We start from the raw sequence: 15,224 nt of genomic DNA on the forward strand, positions 1-15,224 counted from the left end.
GCTGTCAAATACAAAGTGACGTCACGTTGCCTTGGCGGTGCTCACGTGACCAACTTACAGTAGTAGATAAAAAAAAAATTAAACATGGCGTTTTATATATACTTTTATTTATAAAGTTCAACATTTACAAACAAACATATGACCAATAACAACCAAAACAGGTACAAAAACAGTACAAAACAGTACAATACTCGATAAACAAGACATTTTTTAATAGTATTCGTCGAATGTGGGGCCGTCAAAAAAATCCCGCGAGAAGAAGAAAAAAACAGCCAATTTTATTTTATATTTTAATTTATGTATTTTTTTATATACCGTATTTTCCGCACTATAAGGCGCACCGGATTATTAGCCGCACCTTCAATGAATTACATATTTCATAACTTTGTCCACCAATAAGCCGCCCCGGATTATAAGCCGCGCCTACGCTGCGCTAAAGGGAATGTCAAAAAAACAGTCAGATAGTTCAGTCAAACTTTAATAATATATTGAAAACCAGCGTTCTAACAACTCTGTCCCAAAATGTACGCAAATGTGCAATCACAAACATAGTAAAATTCAAAATGGTGTAGAGCAATAGCAACATAATGTTGCTCGAACGTTAATGTCACAACACACAAAATAAACATAGCGCTCACCTTCTGAAGTTATTCTTCATTCGTAAATCCTTCGAATTCTTCGTCTTCGGTGTCCGAATTGAAAAGTTGCGCAAGCGTGGGATCCAAAATGGCCGGTTCCGTCTCGTCGAAGTCATCGGAGTCAGTGTCGCTGTTGTTCTGTGAATCCTGCCTTCCGGAAAGCTCGGACCACAGTTGTGACCGAAATATCTGCCCAGGCATTTACGATCCACTGGCAAATGTTGGCGTATGTCGTCCGGCGCTGTCTGCCCGTCTTAGTGAAGGTGTGTTCGCCTTCGGAGCTGTGTGAAAAAAGCCACCCGGCCTCTTCGCGTAAACTTCCCTTAACCACTCGCTCATCTTTTCTTCATCCATCCATCCCTTCGAGTTAGCTTTTATGATGACGCCGGCTGGAAAGGTCTCTTTTGGCAAGGTCTTCCTTTTGAATATCACCATGGGTGGAAGTTAGCATGGCAAGCTAGAACCACAGTGAAGGATGACTTCTCATTCCCTGTGGTGCGAATATTCACCGTACGTGCTCCCGTTCCACAGTGCGGTTCACAGGAATATCAGTTGCTGTGAAATACGGTAGTAATCCGTGTGCGGATGGAGAGATTGCGTCTTTTTATGAACCGGATCCTTTTCGCTTAGTAGGAGCCATTTTGTGGTCTTTACAGATGTAAACAGGAAATGAAACGTAAGGTGATATCCGCGCGTTTTTTCTTCTTCTTCCGGGGGCGGGCGGTAGCTTACAGTAGAAGAAGAAGCGCTTCCTGTTCTATGGGGGCGGGTGCTTACCTTGGCGGTTGCTTGCGTAGAAGAAGAAGCGCTTCCTGTTCTACCGGGAAAAAAGATGGCGGCTGTTTACCGAAGTTGCGAGATCGAAACTTTATGAAAATGAATCGTAATAAAGCGCACCGGGTTATAAGGCGCACTGTTAGCTTTTGAGAAAATTTGTGGTTTTTAGGTGCGCCTTATAGTGCGGAAAATACGGTACCTTTATTTATAAAGTTCAACATTTACAAACAAACATATGAACGATAACAACCAAAACAAGTACGAAAACAGTACTATACTCAATAAACAGCCAATTTTTTAATAGGGGGGACGTGGTGACGTCCAAAAAAATCCCGCGAGACTTCGTTGACGTGCTTGCTGTCAAATACAAAATGACGTCACGTTGCCATGGCGGTGCTCACGTGACCAACTTACAGTAGTAGATACAAAAAAAATTAAACATGGCGTTTTATATATACTTTTATTTATAAAGTTCAACATTTACAAACAAACATGGGGCCGTCAAAAAAATCCCGCGAGAAGATGAAAAAAACAGCCAATTTTATTTTATATTTTAATTTATGTATTTTTTTATATACCTTTATTTATAAAGTTCAACATTTACAAACAAACATGTGAACAATAACAACCAAAACAAGTACACAAACAGCACGATACTCAATAAACAGCCTTTCTTTTTTTAAATAGTGAAATCTCGCGAGACTTCGTTGACGTCCGTGCTGTCATATATAAAGTGACGTCACCTTGCCTTGGCTTTGCTCACGTGACCCACTTACAGTAGGAGGTTAAAAAAATCCAACATGGCGTTTGAAGAAAAAAACAGCCAATTGTTTTTATTTTTTTATTTGTCTTATATACTTTTATTTATAAAGTTCAACACTTACAAACAAACATATGAACAATAACGACCAAAACAAGTACAAAAAACAGTACAAAACAGTACAATACTCGATAAACAGTAGCTTTCTTCGAATGTGGGGCCGTCATAGAAATCTCGCGAGACTTCATTGACGTGCGCGCTGTCATACATAAAGTGACGTCACGTTGCCTTGGCGGTGCTCACGTGACCAGTAGTAGGTTAAAAAAAAAGAAAAAACAACATGGCGGGCAGACTAAGGCCTAAGCGGCGACCGAGACGATACATTTACTAACAGACGAGCGAGGCTTTTTACAGCCCCGGCGGCCGCCATGAGGGAGAGACAGAAGAAGAAGAAGAAGAAGGGGAGGACGTGGGCGGAAGCGGCCAAGACGGTACCGAGCGAGGCGCCATTATTAAGCCGCCTTCTTTAGCTAGTAGCGCACTTGTGTTGTTATGTTGGACTTCACCACCTTCACAAGTCTTATAACATATAAAATGTCATCCAACTAAGTTATTCCTGCATCTAAAAGTGCTCTTTCGGGACAGGTTTGTCGAGAAAGTTTAAAACAGGCTAGGATAGCATGCTAAGGCCACTCCACTGTAAACAACTTTTCTTGCTTATAATGTTTGCCAACAAAACACGATGACACTCCCAAACACGCACAAATAAACAACCTTCAATGCTGTGTAATTGCAGCTACTGTCATTATATTGCATAGTAGCGATTCGTTTTAGCAACTATTCGATTCGATTCGATTCAGAATGTATGGCTGCCGATATGATCCAGAGACATATAATTTTATTATTTATAGAATAAAAAATGTATGCACTAAAGTCACAATGTTTCAAGGAAAAAGTATATGTACAAAATTAAATATACATTTTAAGAGAATAATATCAACACAATGATGTATATTGGATGTTTTGTGAGATTAAAAAATGTTTTTTCCAGAATTTACCGTATTTTCCGCACCATAAGGCGCCCTGGGTTATAAGCCGCGCCTTCAATGAACGGCATATTTCAAAACTTTGTCCACCTATAAGCCGCCCCGTGTTGTAAGCCGCATCTAACTGCGCTAAAGGAATGTCAAAAAAACAGTCAAATAGGTCAGTCAAACTTTAATAATATATTAAAACCAGCGTGATGTGGGCGCGCACGGAGTCGTATATCAACATGGACAGAGCTGCGTGAAAAAAGCCACCCGGCCTCTTCGCGTAAACTTAAACTTACCTTAACCACTCGCTCATCTTTTCTTCATCCATCCCTTCGAGTTAGCTTTTATGATGACGCCGGCTGGAAAGGTCTCTTTTGGCAAGGTCTTCCTTTTGAATATCACCATGGGTGGAAGTTTCTGGCCATTAGCATGGCAAGCTAGAACCACAGTGAAGGATGACTTCTCATTCCCTGTGGTGCGAATATTCACCGTACGTGCTCCCGTTGTATCCACAGTGCGGTTCACAGGAATATCAGTTGCTGTGAAATAGTAATCCGTGTGCGAATGGAGAGATTGCGTCTTTTCATGAACCGGATCCCTGACGCTTAGTAGGAGCCATTTTGTGGTCTTTACAGATGTAAACACACAAAGGAAATGAAACGTACCGGTACGGTAATATCCGCGCGCTTTTTCTTCTTCTACGCGGGCGGGTGGTTGCTTACAGTAGAAGAAGAAGCGCTTCCTGTTCTATGGGGGCGGGTGCTTACCTTGGCGGTTGCTTGCGTAGAAGAAGAAGCGCTTCCTGTTCTACCGGGAAAAAAGATGGCGGCTGTTTACCGTAGTTGCGAGATCGAAACTTTATGAAAATGAATCGTAATATTAATCCATATATAAAGCGCACCGGGTTAAAAGCCGCACTGTCAGTTTTTGAGTAAATTTGTGGTTTTTAGGTGCGGCTAATAGTGCGGAAAATACGATATTTTTAATATTTAAAGAAAATTTGGGGGGAATTTTAGAAGAATAAAGTGAAATTATTATAAGGAAAAGTCACATCTTGCATGAAACATGTCATTATTTCATAAGAAGATAGTAAAAAAAAAAATTTAATATTCCAAAAAATACATGTTATTTTATGAGAATAAAGTCAGCTCAATGTTTTTTTCTTCTTCTAAATATCAATTGTGTTTTTTTCTGCTATTAAAGTCAAATTATTAAGTCAAAGCTAATTTTGCAAGAACAATTTTAATTAGAATATATCACACTAACAATGTTTAAAGGACTATTACAATTAATTGGACTTTTACAGGATTAAAGTGAACAAAAATGTATGCAGTAAAGTCACAATGTTGTACAAAATTAAATATACGTTTTAAGAGAATAATATAAAAAAAGTATGTGTATCGGGTGTTTTGTGAGATTAAATAGAAAATCTCAAAAAAGTGTTTAAAAAAAAAAGAGAAGGAATATATAGAAAATTTGGCAGGAATTTCAGTAGAATAAAGTCATTATTTCATAAGAAGATAGTAAAAAAAACAATTATTTAATATTCCAAAGAATACATGTTATTTTCTAAATATCAATTATTTTTTTTGCGATTAAAGTCAAATTATTTTTAAGTCAAAACTAATTTTGTCAAAAAAAAAATATCATAATTTAATTAAAATATATCACTCTAACAATGTTTAAAGGAAAACATATTTTTTTGCTATTACAATAAATTAGACTTTTACAGGATTAAAGTTAAAAAAAAATGTATGCACTAAAGTCGTAATGTTGTACAAAATTAAATATACATTTTAAGAGAATAATATAAAAAAATGGTGTGTATCGGGTGTTTTGTGAGATTAAATTTTCCAGGAAAAAAATTTAATATTTAGAAAATTTGGCGGGAATTTCAGTAGAATAAAGTCATTATTTCATAAGAAGATAGTTAAAAAAACAATCATTTAATATTCCAAAAAATACATGTTATTTTCTAAATATCAATTATTATTTTTTTGCGATGAAAGTCAAATTATTTTTAAGTCAAAACTAATTTTGAAAAAAAAAAAAAAAAATCATAATTTGATTAAAATATATCACTCTAACAATGTTTAAAGGAAAACTTATTTTTTACTAATACAATTAATTGGACTTTTACAGGATTGAAGTAAAAAAAATGTATGCACTAAAGTCGCAATGTTGTACAAAATTAAATATACATTTTAAGAGAATAATATAAAAAAATGGTGTGTATCGGGTGTTTTGTGAGATTAAATTTTCCAGGAAAAAAATGTAATATTTAGAAAATTTGGCGGGAATTTCAGTAGAATAAAGTCATTATTTCATAAGAAGACAGTAAAAAAAACAACAACAATTATTTAATATTCCAAAAAATACATGTTATTTTATGAGAATAAAGTCAGCTCAATGTTATTTTTTTTCTGAAGATAATTTTTTTTTTTTTTGCGATTAAAGTCAAATAATTTTTAAGTCAAAACTAATTTTGCAAGAAAAAAATCATAATTTAATTAGAATATATCACACTAACAATGTTTCAAGGAAAACTTATTTTTTACTATTACAATTAATTGGACTTTTACAGAATTCAAGTTAAAAAAAAATTATGCACTTAAGTCGCAATGTTGTACAAACTTAAATATACATTTTAAGAGAATAATACAAAAAAATGATGTGTATCGGGTGTTTTGTGAGATTAAATAGAAAATCTCAAAAAAGTGTTTTTTTCCAGAAAAAACAAGTAATATTTAGAAAATGTGGCGGGAATTTCAGTAGAATACAATCATTATTTCATAAGAAGATAGTAAAAAAAAAAATAATTTAATATTCCAAAAAATACATGTTATTTTATGAGAATAAAGTCAGCTCAATGTTTTTTTGTTTTTTTTTAAATATACATTTTTTTTTGCGATAAAGTCAAATTATTTTTAAGGAAAAACCTAATTTTGCAAGAAAAAAATCATAATTGAATTATAATATTTCACAGTAACAGTGTTTGAAGGAAAACTTATTTTTTGTAAAAACAAAAATATATATGTATATTTTATGGGAATACCGTAAATAGAAACTCACAAGAAAAAAAAGTGGTTTAAAGAAAGTAATATTAGAAGATTTTATTTTATTTTTAAACTTTATAAGATTAAGTTAAATGACTATAGGGAAAAGCCAAATATTACCTGGAACATGTCATATTTTTTTATAAAGATATATATATATCTATATATATATATATATATATATATATATATATATATATATAATAATTTTATTAGAACAATACCATCCAAAACGATTCAGTGAGTTGAAAGTAACTTTTTAGCATAAAACATCAAGCAGTGTAATTGTGAAATAAATACCGGACATGAGGTGAAGTGTCTTATATTCTTGTTATTTCTTGTAAGGGAATTATGTATAAATCAATCAATCAATGTTTATTTATATAGCCCTAAATCACAAATGTCTCAAAGGGCTGCACAAGCCACAACAACATCCTCAGTACAAAGCCCACATTATAAATGAATTATGGATGTAAACAACAATTAATGGTCCAATGCATTCACATCTTATTTGCATAAAGTGTAACCAACACTTTAGGTTAAATTAACAAGAAGAAACACTTTCTGCTCACACTTTCAACATTCAAGACATTTTCAATGAACGTACAGTAACCAACATTTTAACAGAAGGTTTACATGCTACTTTTACTGTTTGTTTTTGACAATTAAATTATATATAGTTTTTTGCACATAGAGACTAACTTGCTGACTAGTACCTTAAGTTGTATAAATATCTAATATGATGCAACCATGAAAGCCAACCAGAAAATATTAGTTGTGTCTTAACAGCAAATACTATTTATTTTTGTAGACATTTTTGCAAAGTATTCTTTTATTTAACAATTGTGTTTATCGCTGTGGTTGTAGTGTAGTTGTAAATTGGTGCACAACTGCATGGCATCATTATGAGAAACCTTTATTTGCATCCATCATCAGTGGTTTATGTAGAATCTGAGTTGTTTTGATGCGTGTTCTCGTTAAGTTGTGTAACAAAGTGAATAATTCTACTCGTCTTTTGGTGGCAGGTGCTGGAGAAATACCCCAACACGCCCATGAGCCACAAGGAAATCCTCCAGGTGATCCAAAGAGAACGACTTAAAGAAATAAGGTCAGCAGAAAAAAACGTGTTTGCCGTGCGCACACCAACTTGTGTTGTTGTCACTGCAGCTTTCTCCTTAAACTTTCTCATCCTTGAACATTTCTCTAATAGTTTCATGTTTTTCTTTTTTCGTTTTATCCTCACTGTTTTCATCCAGAAGGTAAGAACATGTTAGTGCCCCGCCCCTTTCTTCCTACACATTCCATGCGTAACAAACTCACTATTTGTTGTGACTTTCTGCACGTTACTGACGCTCAAGTGTCTTATATTCTATACTGGGGGCTGCAACGATTTGATTTATATTCTGTTGCTTTAATTAATCGTCTAAGTGTGGCTCGTAAAAAAGGATAAAGTCCGTACCACGTAAGAGAAGGTAAAACAAGTTAAATAGAAGGTAAAAGATGGTAAATAGAAGGTAGAAAACAGGAATTAAAAGTAAGAGAGGGTGAAACAAGGTAAAAAAAAAAAAGTAAATAAAAGGTCAAATAAGATTAAAAGAAGGTAAATAGAAGGTAAAAGTAGTAGACTAATTTACCATGGCGGTGCACAGTGAGGCAGCGGCTTCTCTTGCTTCAGGAATTAAGCCCTACTCTAAGACCGTTTTTAGTTCCAGTTTAGTGGTAAATTCGTGTATGAACTACAGCCCAATCGAAGGTTAACAAAGGACTATAGCAATTAAAATAAGTAAATAAAAGGTAATAAAAAGATAAATAAAAGGTAAACAAAGATAAATAATAGGGCCTGGATGACATCAGGGGACAGCGTGGCGAAGTTGGTAGAGTGGCCGTGCCAGCAATCGGAGGGTTGCTGGTTACTGGGGTTCAATCCCCACCTTCTACCATCCTAGTCACGTCCGTTGTGTCCTTGGGCAAGACACTTCACCCCTTGCTCCTGATGGCTGCTGGTTAGCGCCTTGCATGGCAGCTCCCGCCATCAGTGTGTGAATGTGTGTGTGAATGGGTGAATGTGGAAATAGTGTCAAAGCGCTTTGAGTACCTTGAAGGTAGAAAAGCGCTATACAAGTATAACCCATTTACCATTTACTAGTCAGAACATGTATTTTAGAATAACTTAAAAAGCGTAACGGCTAGGGATGATGTTCGAAATCGGTTCTCCCGGTTGTTCGATAAGAAAAGAACCGATTCCATGGACTCGAATCCCCTTTTGAGAACCGGTTCCCGTTATCGAGGCCACTATAGTAAAGAAAAAGAGTTGGTTCTTTATTCGAATCCCTGGGAACGAATCCTTTCCCAGTACAGGAAATGCCCTGTGGGACCTGCAATGTTATGCCCATTTGATTTTAGACTCTTACTGACACCTTGTGGCAATATGAAAATACTACGCGTCATTAGTTTGGGCACTTCCGGGTTGAGACAATTGAGAAGTAGACAAGTTGTGTTAGCTCTTACAAGCCTTGGAAAAGATAAGTCTGTAAGTAAACTGTTTAACTTGTTTATATAACTCAATATTAAGGTGGAAAGTGTTTAAGTTTGATACTAACATGTTTATTGAAAAACGATTTTTGTGCACTGTTTCAATCGATGTTTTGAGGACTTAAAATGGCTGCCAGTCGTGTATTTCCACCATCGAAATAGTTTCAACACTCAGAAGTATTTGTTTGATGATAGTACTGTATATTTGTGTGAATCTAATAAATTAAAATAAATTGAATCACATAGCTTATACATTTGTCATTGTGTGTATTTCAGTTTTTTAAAAAAAACAGTCCAGTGCAAGACAAAAGTAAAGATAGGAAAAGACAAAGCAAGATCAACAACAATAAAGAGCCTAAATGGATTAATCTGCTTTGGATTGTTTGTTAGCTGTCTGCCAAGATGTATAACCTCAACACGTATAGTGAGGGCAGAACAGGCAATATGCAATTATTGCCAGGCTTCGCTCTCATGTAAGGGGGGAAGAATTGTTGATTGATGACTGTGGTGTTCTTAGTGTCATAGTGTGTGTAGTTAGTATGTTCCAATAGCAGCGGAAGTGCACTTTTTGGAGAGCTGTATTATTTTCAGTTTTGTGCCCAAGGGACTGATTTTATTTAACACTATATTATTATTTATACACCTATAGTGATCACAGAGACAGGTTGTTTTTGTGTTACTGTATATTAGGGATGTCCCGATACGATATTTGGATCGGATCGGCCGCCGATATTTGCCAAAAAATGCGTATCGGCAAGGCATGGGAAAATGCCGATCCAGATCCAGTTTAAAAAAAAAACTCCGGTCCGTGTTTTCCAACGCACTGATTTAAATAATACATTCCACTTTTCTGCTGCTCCCTAATTTCCGTTCCGCATTTTCCAGCACACCTTCAACACATCCACAGGTCTGTGGATTCTCACGCAGTTGCTTTTAGCTGCTGGCATTACACTACAGGCTCTTCTCACTCTTTCCTGTGTCTCCCTCTCACAGACAGCAAGCGCACCTTCTTACACACGTCACATACTGTCACGTCATATGTCACATACTGTCACGTCATATGTCACATACTGTCACGTCATACGTCACATACGTATACGCCCTCCCCGAGCAGAGAAGTAGCAGCATGGCTAACGTTAGCTGTGATGCTAGCGCAGCCGCTAAGGTGCGCGCTTACTCAAGCGTCCTCTGCGCACGGCAAATCTATGCCACGCACAAAATCAAATAAAAAAATAAGCGCATAACAATTTTCGACACACGGACACGACAGAGAAAACAGTTTTCGTCATCATTGTTCAAATATTGTAAGGTCTGTCGAGACGCTTATCTCCATTCGGTGCCACACGTCCACACCATCAAAATGCTGAGGCAAACATTTCCACATCAGCACCGTATGAAAAAAATAGTGATTTTTTTTTAGTTGTGATTTCCCTCTCTGCATGAAAGTTTAAAAGTAGCATATATTAATGCAGTATGAAGAAGAATGTTTTAATGTAGACATGCAAGCCTTGAAAGAAAATTTTGAAAATCAAGACTACATTTCCTGCAAATGTGTGCATTTCTACCCTATATTTTAACTTTAGATTTATTCTCATATCAAACTCTTTTAGTTGTCTTTTTGACACTTACATCCGGCGCCCCCATCCACACCCCGGATTATAAATAATTCAATGTGATTATCTTGTGTGATGACTGTATTATGATGATAGTATATATCTGATAGTATATATCTGTATCATGAATCAATTTAAGTGGACCCCGACTTAAACAAGTTGAAAAACGTATTGGGGTGTTACCATTTAGTGGTCAATTGTACGGAATATGTACTTCACTGTGCAACCTACTAATAAAAGTCTCAAATCAATCAATCAAAACACATAGAATCATCATACTGCTGTGATTATATGCATCAAGTGTTCATTCAAGGCTAAGGCAAAATATCGAGATATATATCGTGTATCGCAATATGGCCTTAAAATATCGCAATATTTAAAAAAGGCCATATCGCCCAGCCCTAGTTTCAATGATGCCATTTCTGTTTGTCATGTATAATTTTGTCTATTTTGTGTTTATCCTTGAACAAACAGGTCAGTTTCTTGTTACCAACCATTGTGTATTATTCAAACTCCCCTATATCAGCTGGCTAGTTGTTATCAAGAGTACTAAAACCCTTTTCAACATGATTCTGACAACTAAGTATTTTCCGCACTATAAGCCGCCCCGGGTTATTAGCCGCACCTTCAATGAATGGCATATTTCAAAACTTTGTCCACCTATAAGCCGCCCCGGGTTATAAGCCGCGCCTACGCTGCGCTAAAGGGAATGTCAAAAAAACAGTCAGATAGGTCAGTCAAACTTTAATAATATATTACAAACCAGCGTTCTAACAACTCTGTTCACCCCCAAAATGTAATGTGCAAATGTGCAATCACAAAAATAGTAACACTCAAATTAGTGCAGAGCAATAGTAACATCAATAACTCAATGTTGCTCGAACGTTAATGTCACACAACACACAAAATAAAGATTTAAAGCTCACTTTCTGAAATTATTCCTCATCCATAAATCCCTTGAATTCTTCTTCAGTGTCTGAATTAAAAAGTTGGGCGAATACGGCATCCAAAATGGCCGGCTCCGTCTCGTCGAAGTCATCAGAGTCAATGTCGCTGTTGTTGTCCAGCAGTTCCGTGAATCCTGCCTTCCGGAAAGCTCGGACCACAGTTGAGACCGATATATCCGCCAGGCATTTACAATCCACTGGCAGATGTTGGCGTATGTCGTCCGGCGCTGTCTCCCTGTCTTAGTGGCGCAGGTCATCTTGTTGCTTCCTCTACCTACGCACCATTGATTCATTTATGTTCAATTCTCTCGCTGCTGCTCTATTTCCGTGTTCTACTGCGTGACTTATTGCCTTGAGTTTGAATTCTGCGTTGTACGCGTGTCTCTTAATAGGAGCCATTTTGTGGTCTTTACAGATGTACACAAATGAAATGAAACGCAATATCCGGGGGCTTCTTCTTCTACGGGGGCGGGTGGTTGCTTACAGTAGAAGAAGAAGCGCTTCCTCTTCTATGGGGGCGGGTGCTTACCTTGGCGGTTGCTTACCATAGAAGAAGAAGCGCTTCCTCTTCTACGGGGAAAAAAGATGGCGGCTGTTTACCGTAGTTGCGAGACCTAAACTTTATGAAAATGAATATTAATATTAATCCATATATAAGGCGCACCGGGTTATAAGCCGCACTGTCAGCTTTTGAGAAAATTTGTGGTTTTTAGGCGCGGCTTATAGTGCGGAAAATACGGTAGGCTAAATAACTTTCAACTTTAATACATGCTCGGATAGGCCAGTATAGGTCAGTATCGGTATCGGTCGGTATCGGATCGGAAGTGCAAAAACAATATCGGTATCGGATCGGAAGTGCAAAAACCTGGATCGGGACATCCCTACTGTATATATTTGTTTTTCTGAAAAATCCCACTTAATATACTTTGGGTAACAACAGTCAATATTTTTTTTTTTTTTTTTTTTTTAGGGGGGTAACAGTCAATTATTTATTTATTTTATTTTATTTTTTCTCATAAAATAAAAGTGAGCTTTTGTTGAACCAAATATTGTGTTTTTTTCCATATACATCAACCTATCTGGATTCGATAAGAGAATCGATAAGGAATCGGTTCGATAAGAGGATTCGATAATGGGCTCGAACTCGATAATTTCTTATCAAACATCATCCCTAGTAACGGCACAAACAAAAATGTCTGCAGCACAAAAATAGCACAAATGATTAGTTTGAGGAAAATTCGATCCGTTCATTTCACGCAGGAGAGTTCTTGTTCTACAAAATGAAACCCGTGTTTTCTCTCCATGCCTAAAAGCAGCCTTTGACAATGTAACTAACACACATGCTCTGCCAACGCAGCGGAACGTCGCCGCTGGCATGCCTGAACGCCATGTTGCACACAAATTCCCGCGGCGAGGAGGGGATGTTCTACAAGGTCCCAGGCAGGATGGGAGTGTACACGCTGAAGGTCAGTCGGGCGACACCCAGCGCGAGGTGGGCAAACTGCGACCTGCTTTGTGTACCCTAGAAGGACATCTCCGAGGCGGCAAAGGAGCTGTCGGGAGAGGCGTCCGAGGACAGCAGCGACAACCTCTCCGACTCCCGCAGCACGGAGAACCGCCACAACAGCAGTCATCGGGAAGGCCGCAGAAGAAAGTGGATGAGGGGAGGTATGTACGCAGTATTACTACATCTTTTACACTGCAAAAAGTCAGTGTTCAAAAACAAGAAAAAAAATACAAAAATGAGGGGTATTTTACTTGAACTAAGCAAAATGATCTGCCAATAGAACAAGAAAATGTGGCTTGTCAAGACTTTCCAAAACAAGTAAAATTAGCTAACTTCAATGAACCCAAAAATACCTTAAAATAAGTATATTCTCACTAGGGATGTCCCGATCCAGGTTTTTGCACTTCCGATCCGATACCGATATTGTTTTTTGCATTTCCGATCCGATACCGATACTGACCGATACCGATACTGGCCTATCCGAGCATAAAGTTTAAAGTTATTTAGCCTACTTAGTTGTCAGAATCATGTTGAAAAGGGTTTTAGTACTCTTGATAACAACTAGCCAGCTGAATTAGGGGAGTTTGAATAATACACAATGGTTGGTAACAAGAAACTGACCTGTTTATTCAAGGGTAAACACAAAATAGACAAAATTATACATGACAAACAGAAATGGCATCATTGAACTAGGGCTGGGCGATATGGCCTTTTTTTAATATTGCGATATTTTAAGGCCAAACTATGAAAAAAAACTGCGACTTATAGTCCGAAAAATACGGTAAATGTATTCTTTCTTTCTATTTTGGGAGAAAAAAAATATATGTACTCCATTTAATCGCAAATTATGTTCACTTAAATACTGTCTAATTATGCAAAAATATATTATCAAACATTCAAACCATTTTTTTAATAGAAATAAATACTAATAATAATGATTTCCAAGCAAGTTATCCATCAAATTGTGCAATGAAAAAATAGCAATAGATTTCATGGTAAAATTCTGAACTTTACTGTGGTTTTTACAGCATTTTTCTCTAAATGAAAAAAACCCAGTAATAATAATAGATTTTATTTGTAAAAAGCACTTTACATTGAGTAAACAACCTCAAAGTGCTACAGTGTATTAAAAAAAAGAAAATATAATAAAAAATAAATACAAATAAAAACTAGAACAGCCAAATAGCTAGAACTAGTATGCATATATCTTTAAAAAAAAAAAAGGGCTTTTAAAAAAAAAAAAAAAGGGGGATTTTAAGCCTTTTTTAAAAGCATCCACAGTCTGTGGTTCCCTCAGGTGGTCAAGGAGAGCATTCCACAGACTGGGAGCGGCGGAGCAGAAAGCCCGGTCTCCCATTGTTCGTAGCTTTGTCCAGTACTCTTTTTACTGTATTAAACTGTGGTGCTGTTTTGACATTTCCAGTAATACACCAAAAAAATCTATAGTTGCTGATTTGTGGTAAAAAAAACAACAACTGCCAGCTCAGGTGCCAAAATGTTACTGTAAAATTGCAGGTTTTTTTATTTACAGTAAAAAATAAAAAATAAAAGTCAATTTTACAGTAAAATTCTGGCAAGTCAGCTGCCTTTTTTTAAACCATAAAAACAGCAGTACAGTCTTTCCATTTACAGTAATATACACTACATTTTGAGGTGAAATTATAGCAATTTACCATATATTTTTTTACATTTTAGTTAAAAAAAAAAGAAGTAATAAAATACATAAAAAAATGGTGTAATAATAGTATTCACTGTTAGAAGCGGCCCTCTGGGGCCAAACACAACTGCGATGTGGCCCTCAGTGAAAACCACTTTGACACCTCATTGGTAGTCTATTATGGACTTTAAAATGTCTGCAGAGATTGTTCGTAACAATGGTGCCACTGACCGCATCATTTTTGTTCTATTGTTGCAAAGTAATCCCATCTGCCGCCATTGTGCTATCCAGCAGTTTGAGTTTCATTGCCACAACGAAGGGTTACAGTCGCCGCACCACCCTCAGGAAGTGTCTTTTGTAACATCTGTCTTTTGTGTGTCCTCACAGTTCCCTCCAAGTTGCAGCCGCCGCCGTCTTCACCGCCGCAGCCTCGATGCGCTTCGCCTTCCGTGTCCGGCGCCAAGCTCATCTCGCCCTCGCAGAAGCACAGCAAGAAGGCTCTCAAACAGGTAGGTGGTCCCGCCCGCCTCCAAGTGAGAAGTGCGTCCTTGGAGTTTCAAAAATGGCAACACAAACGTTGTTCGGCACCTCGATTTGAAAAAGTGCGGCAAGCAGACTCGTGCTGTCGTTTTAAGAAGTGCACTCTTATTTTTGCTTGTTTGGTTAAGAAGAAACACGTTTTGTTTTGTGCTAACATCAATTA

General features: G+C 36.8%; 1 protein-coding gene across 3 annotated transcripts in view; it reads left to right on the top strand.

Moving 5' to 3' along the window:
* The first annotated feature begins 2,481 nt into the window (after positions 1 to 2,481).
* asxl2 (ASXL transcriptional regulator 2) overlaps positions 2,482 to 15,224 on the top strand; it is a 40,772-nt gene continuing 28,029 nt past the window's right edge. For 2 of the 3 annotated variants that reach the window (XM_061924531.1, XM_061924533.1), the window contains exons 1-5: positions 2,482 to 2,666; positions 7,291 to 7,373; positions 12,715 to 12,823; positions 12,884 to 13,025; positions 14,909 to 15,030. In XM_061924531.1, coding sequence (XP_061780515.1) covers positions 2,604 to 2,666; positions 7,291 to 7,373; positions 12,715 to 12,823; positions 12,884 to 13,025; positions 14,909 to 15,030 — 519 coding nt within the window. In that variant the 5' untranslated portion in view covers positions 2,482 to 2,603. The remainder of the gene's footprint in view (positions 2,667 to 7,290; positions 7,374 to 12,714; positions 12,824 to 12,883; positions 13,026 to 14,908; positions 15,031 to 15,224) is intronic. The other variant, XM_061924532.1, reaches the window with a different exon arrangement.

This window comes from Nerophis lumbriciformis, linkage group LG29 (assembly GCF_033978685.3).
Source record: "Nerophis lumbriciformis linkage group LG29, RoL_Nlum_v2.1, whole genome shotgun sequence".
NCBI classification, from domain to species: domain Eukaryota; kingdom Metazoa; phylum Chordata; class Actinopteri; order Syngnathiformes; family Syngnathidae; genus Nerophis; species Nerophis lumbriciformis.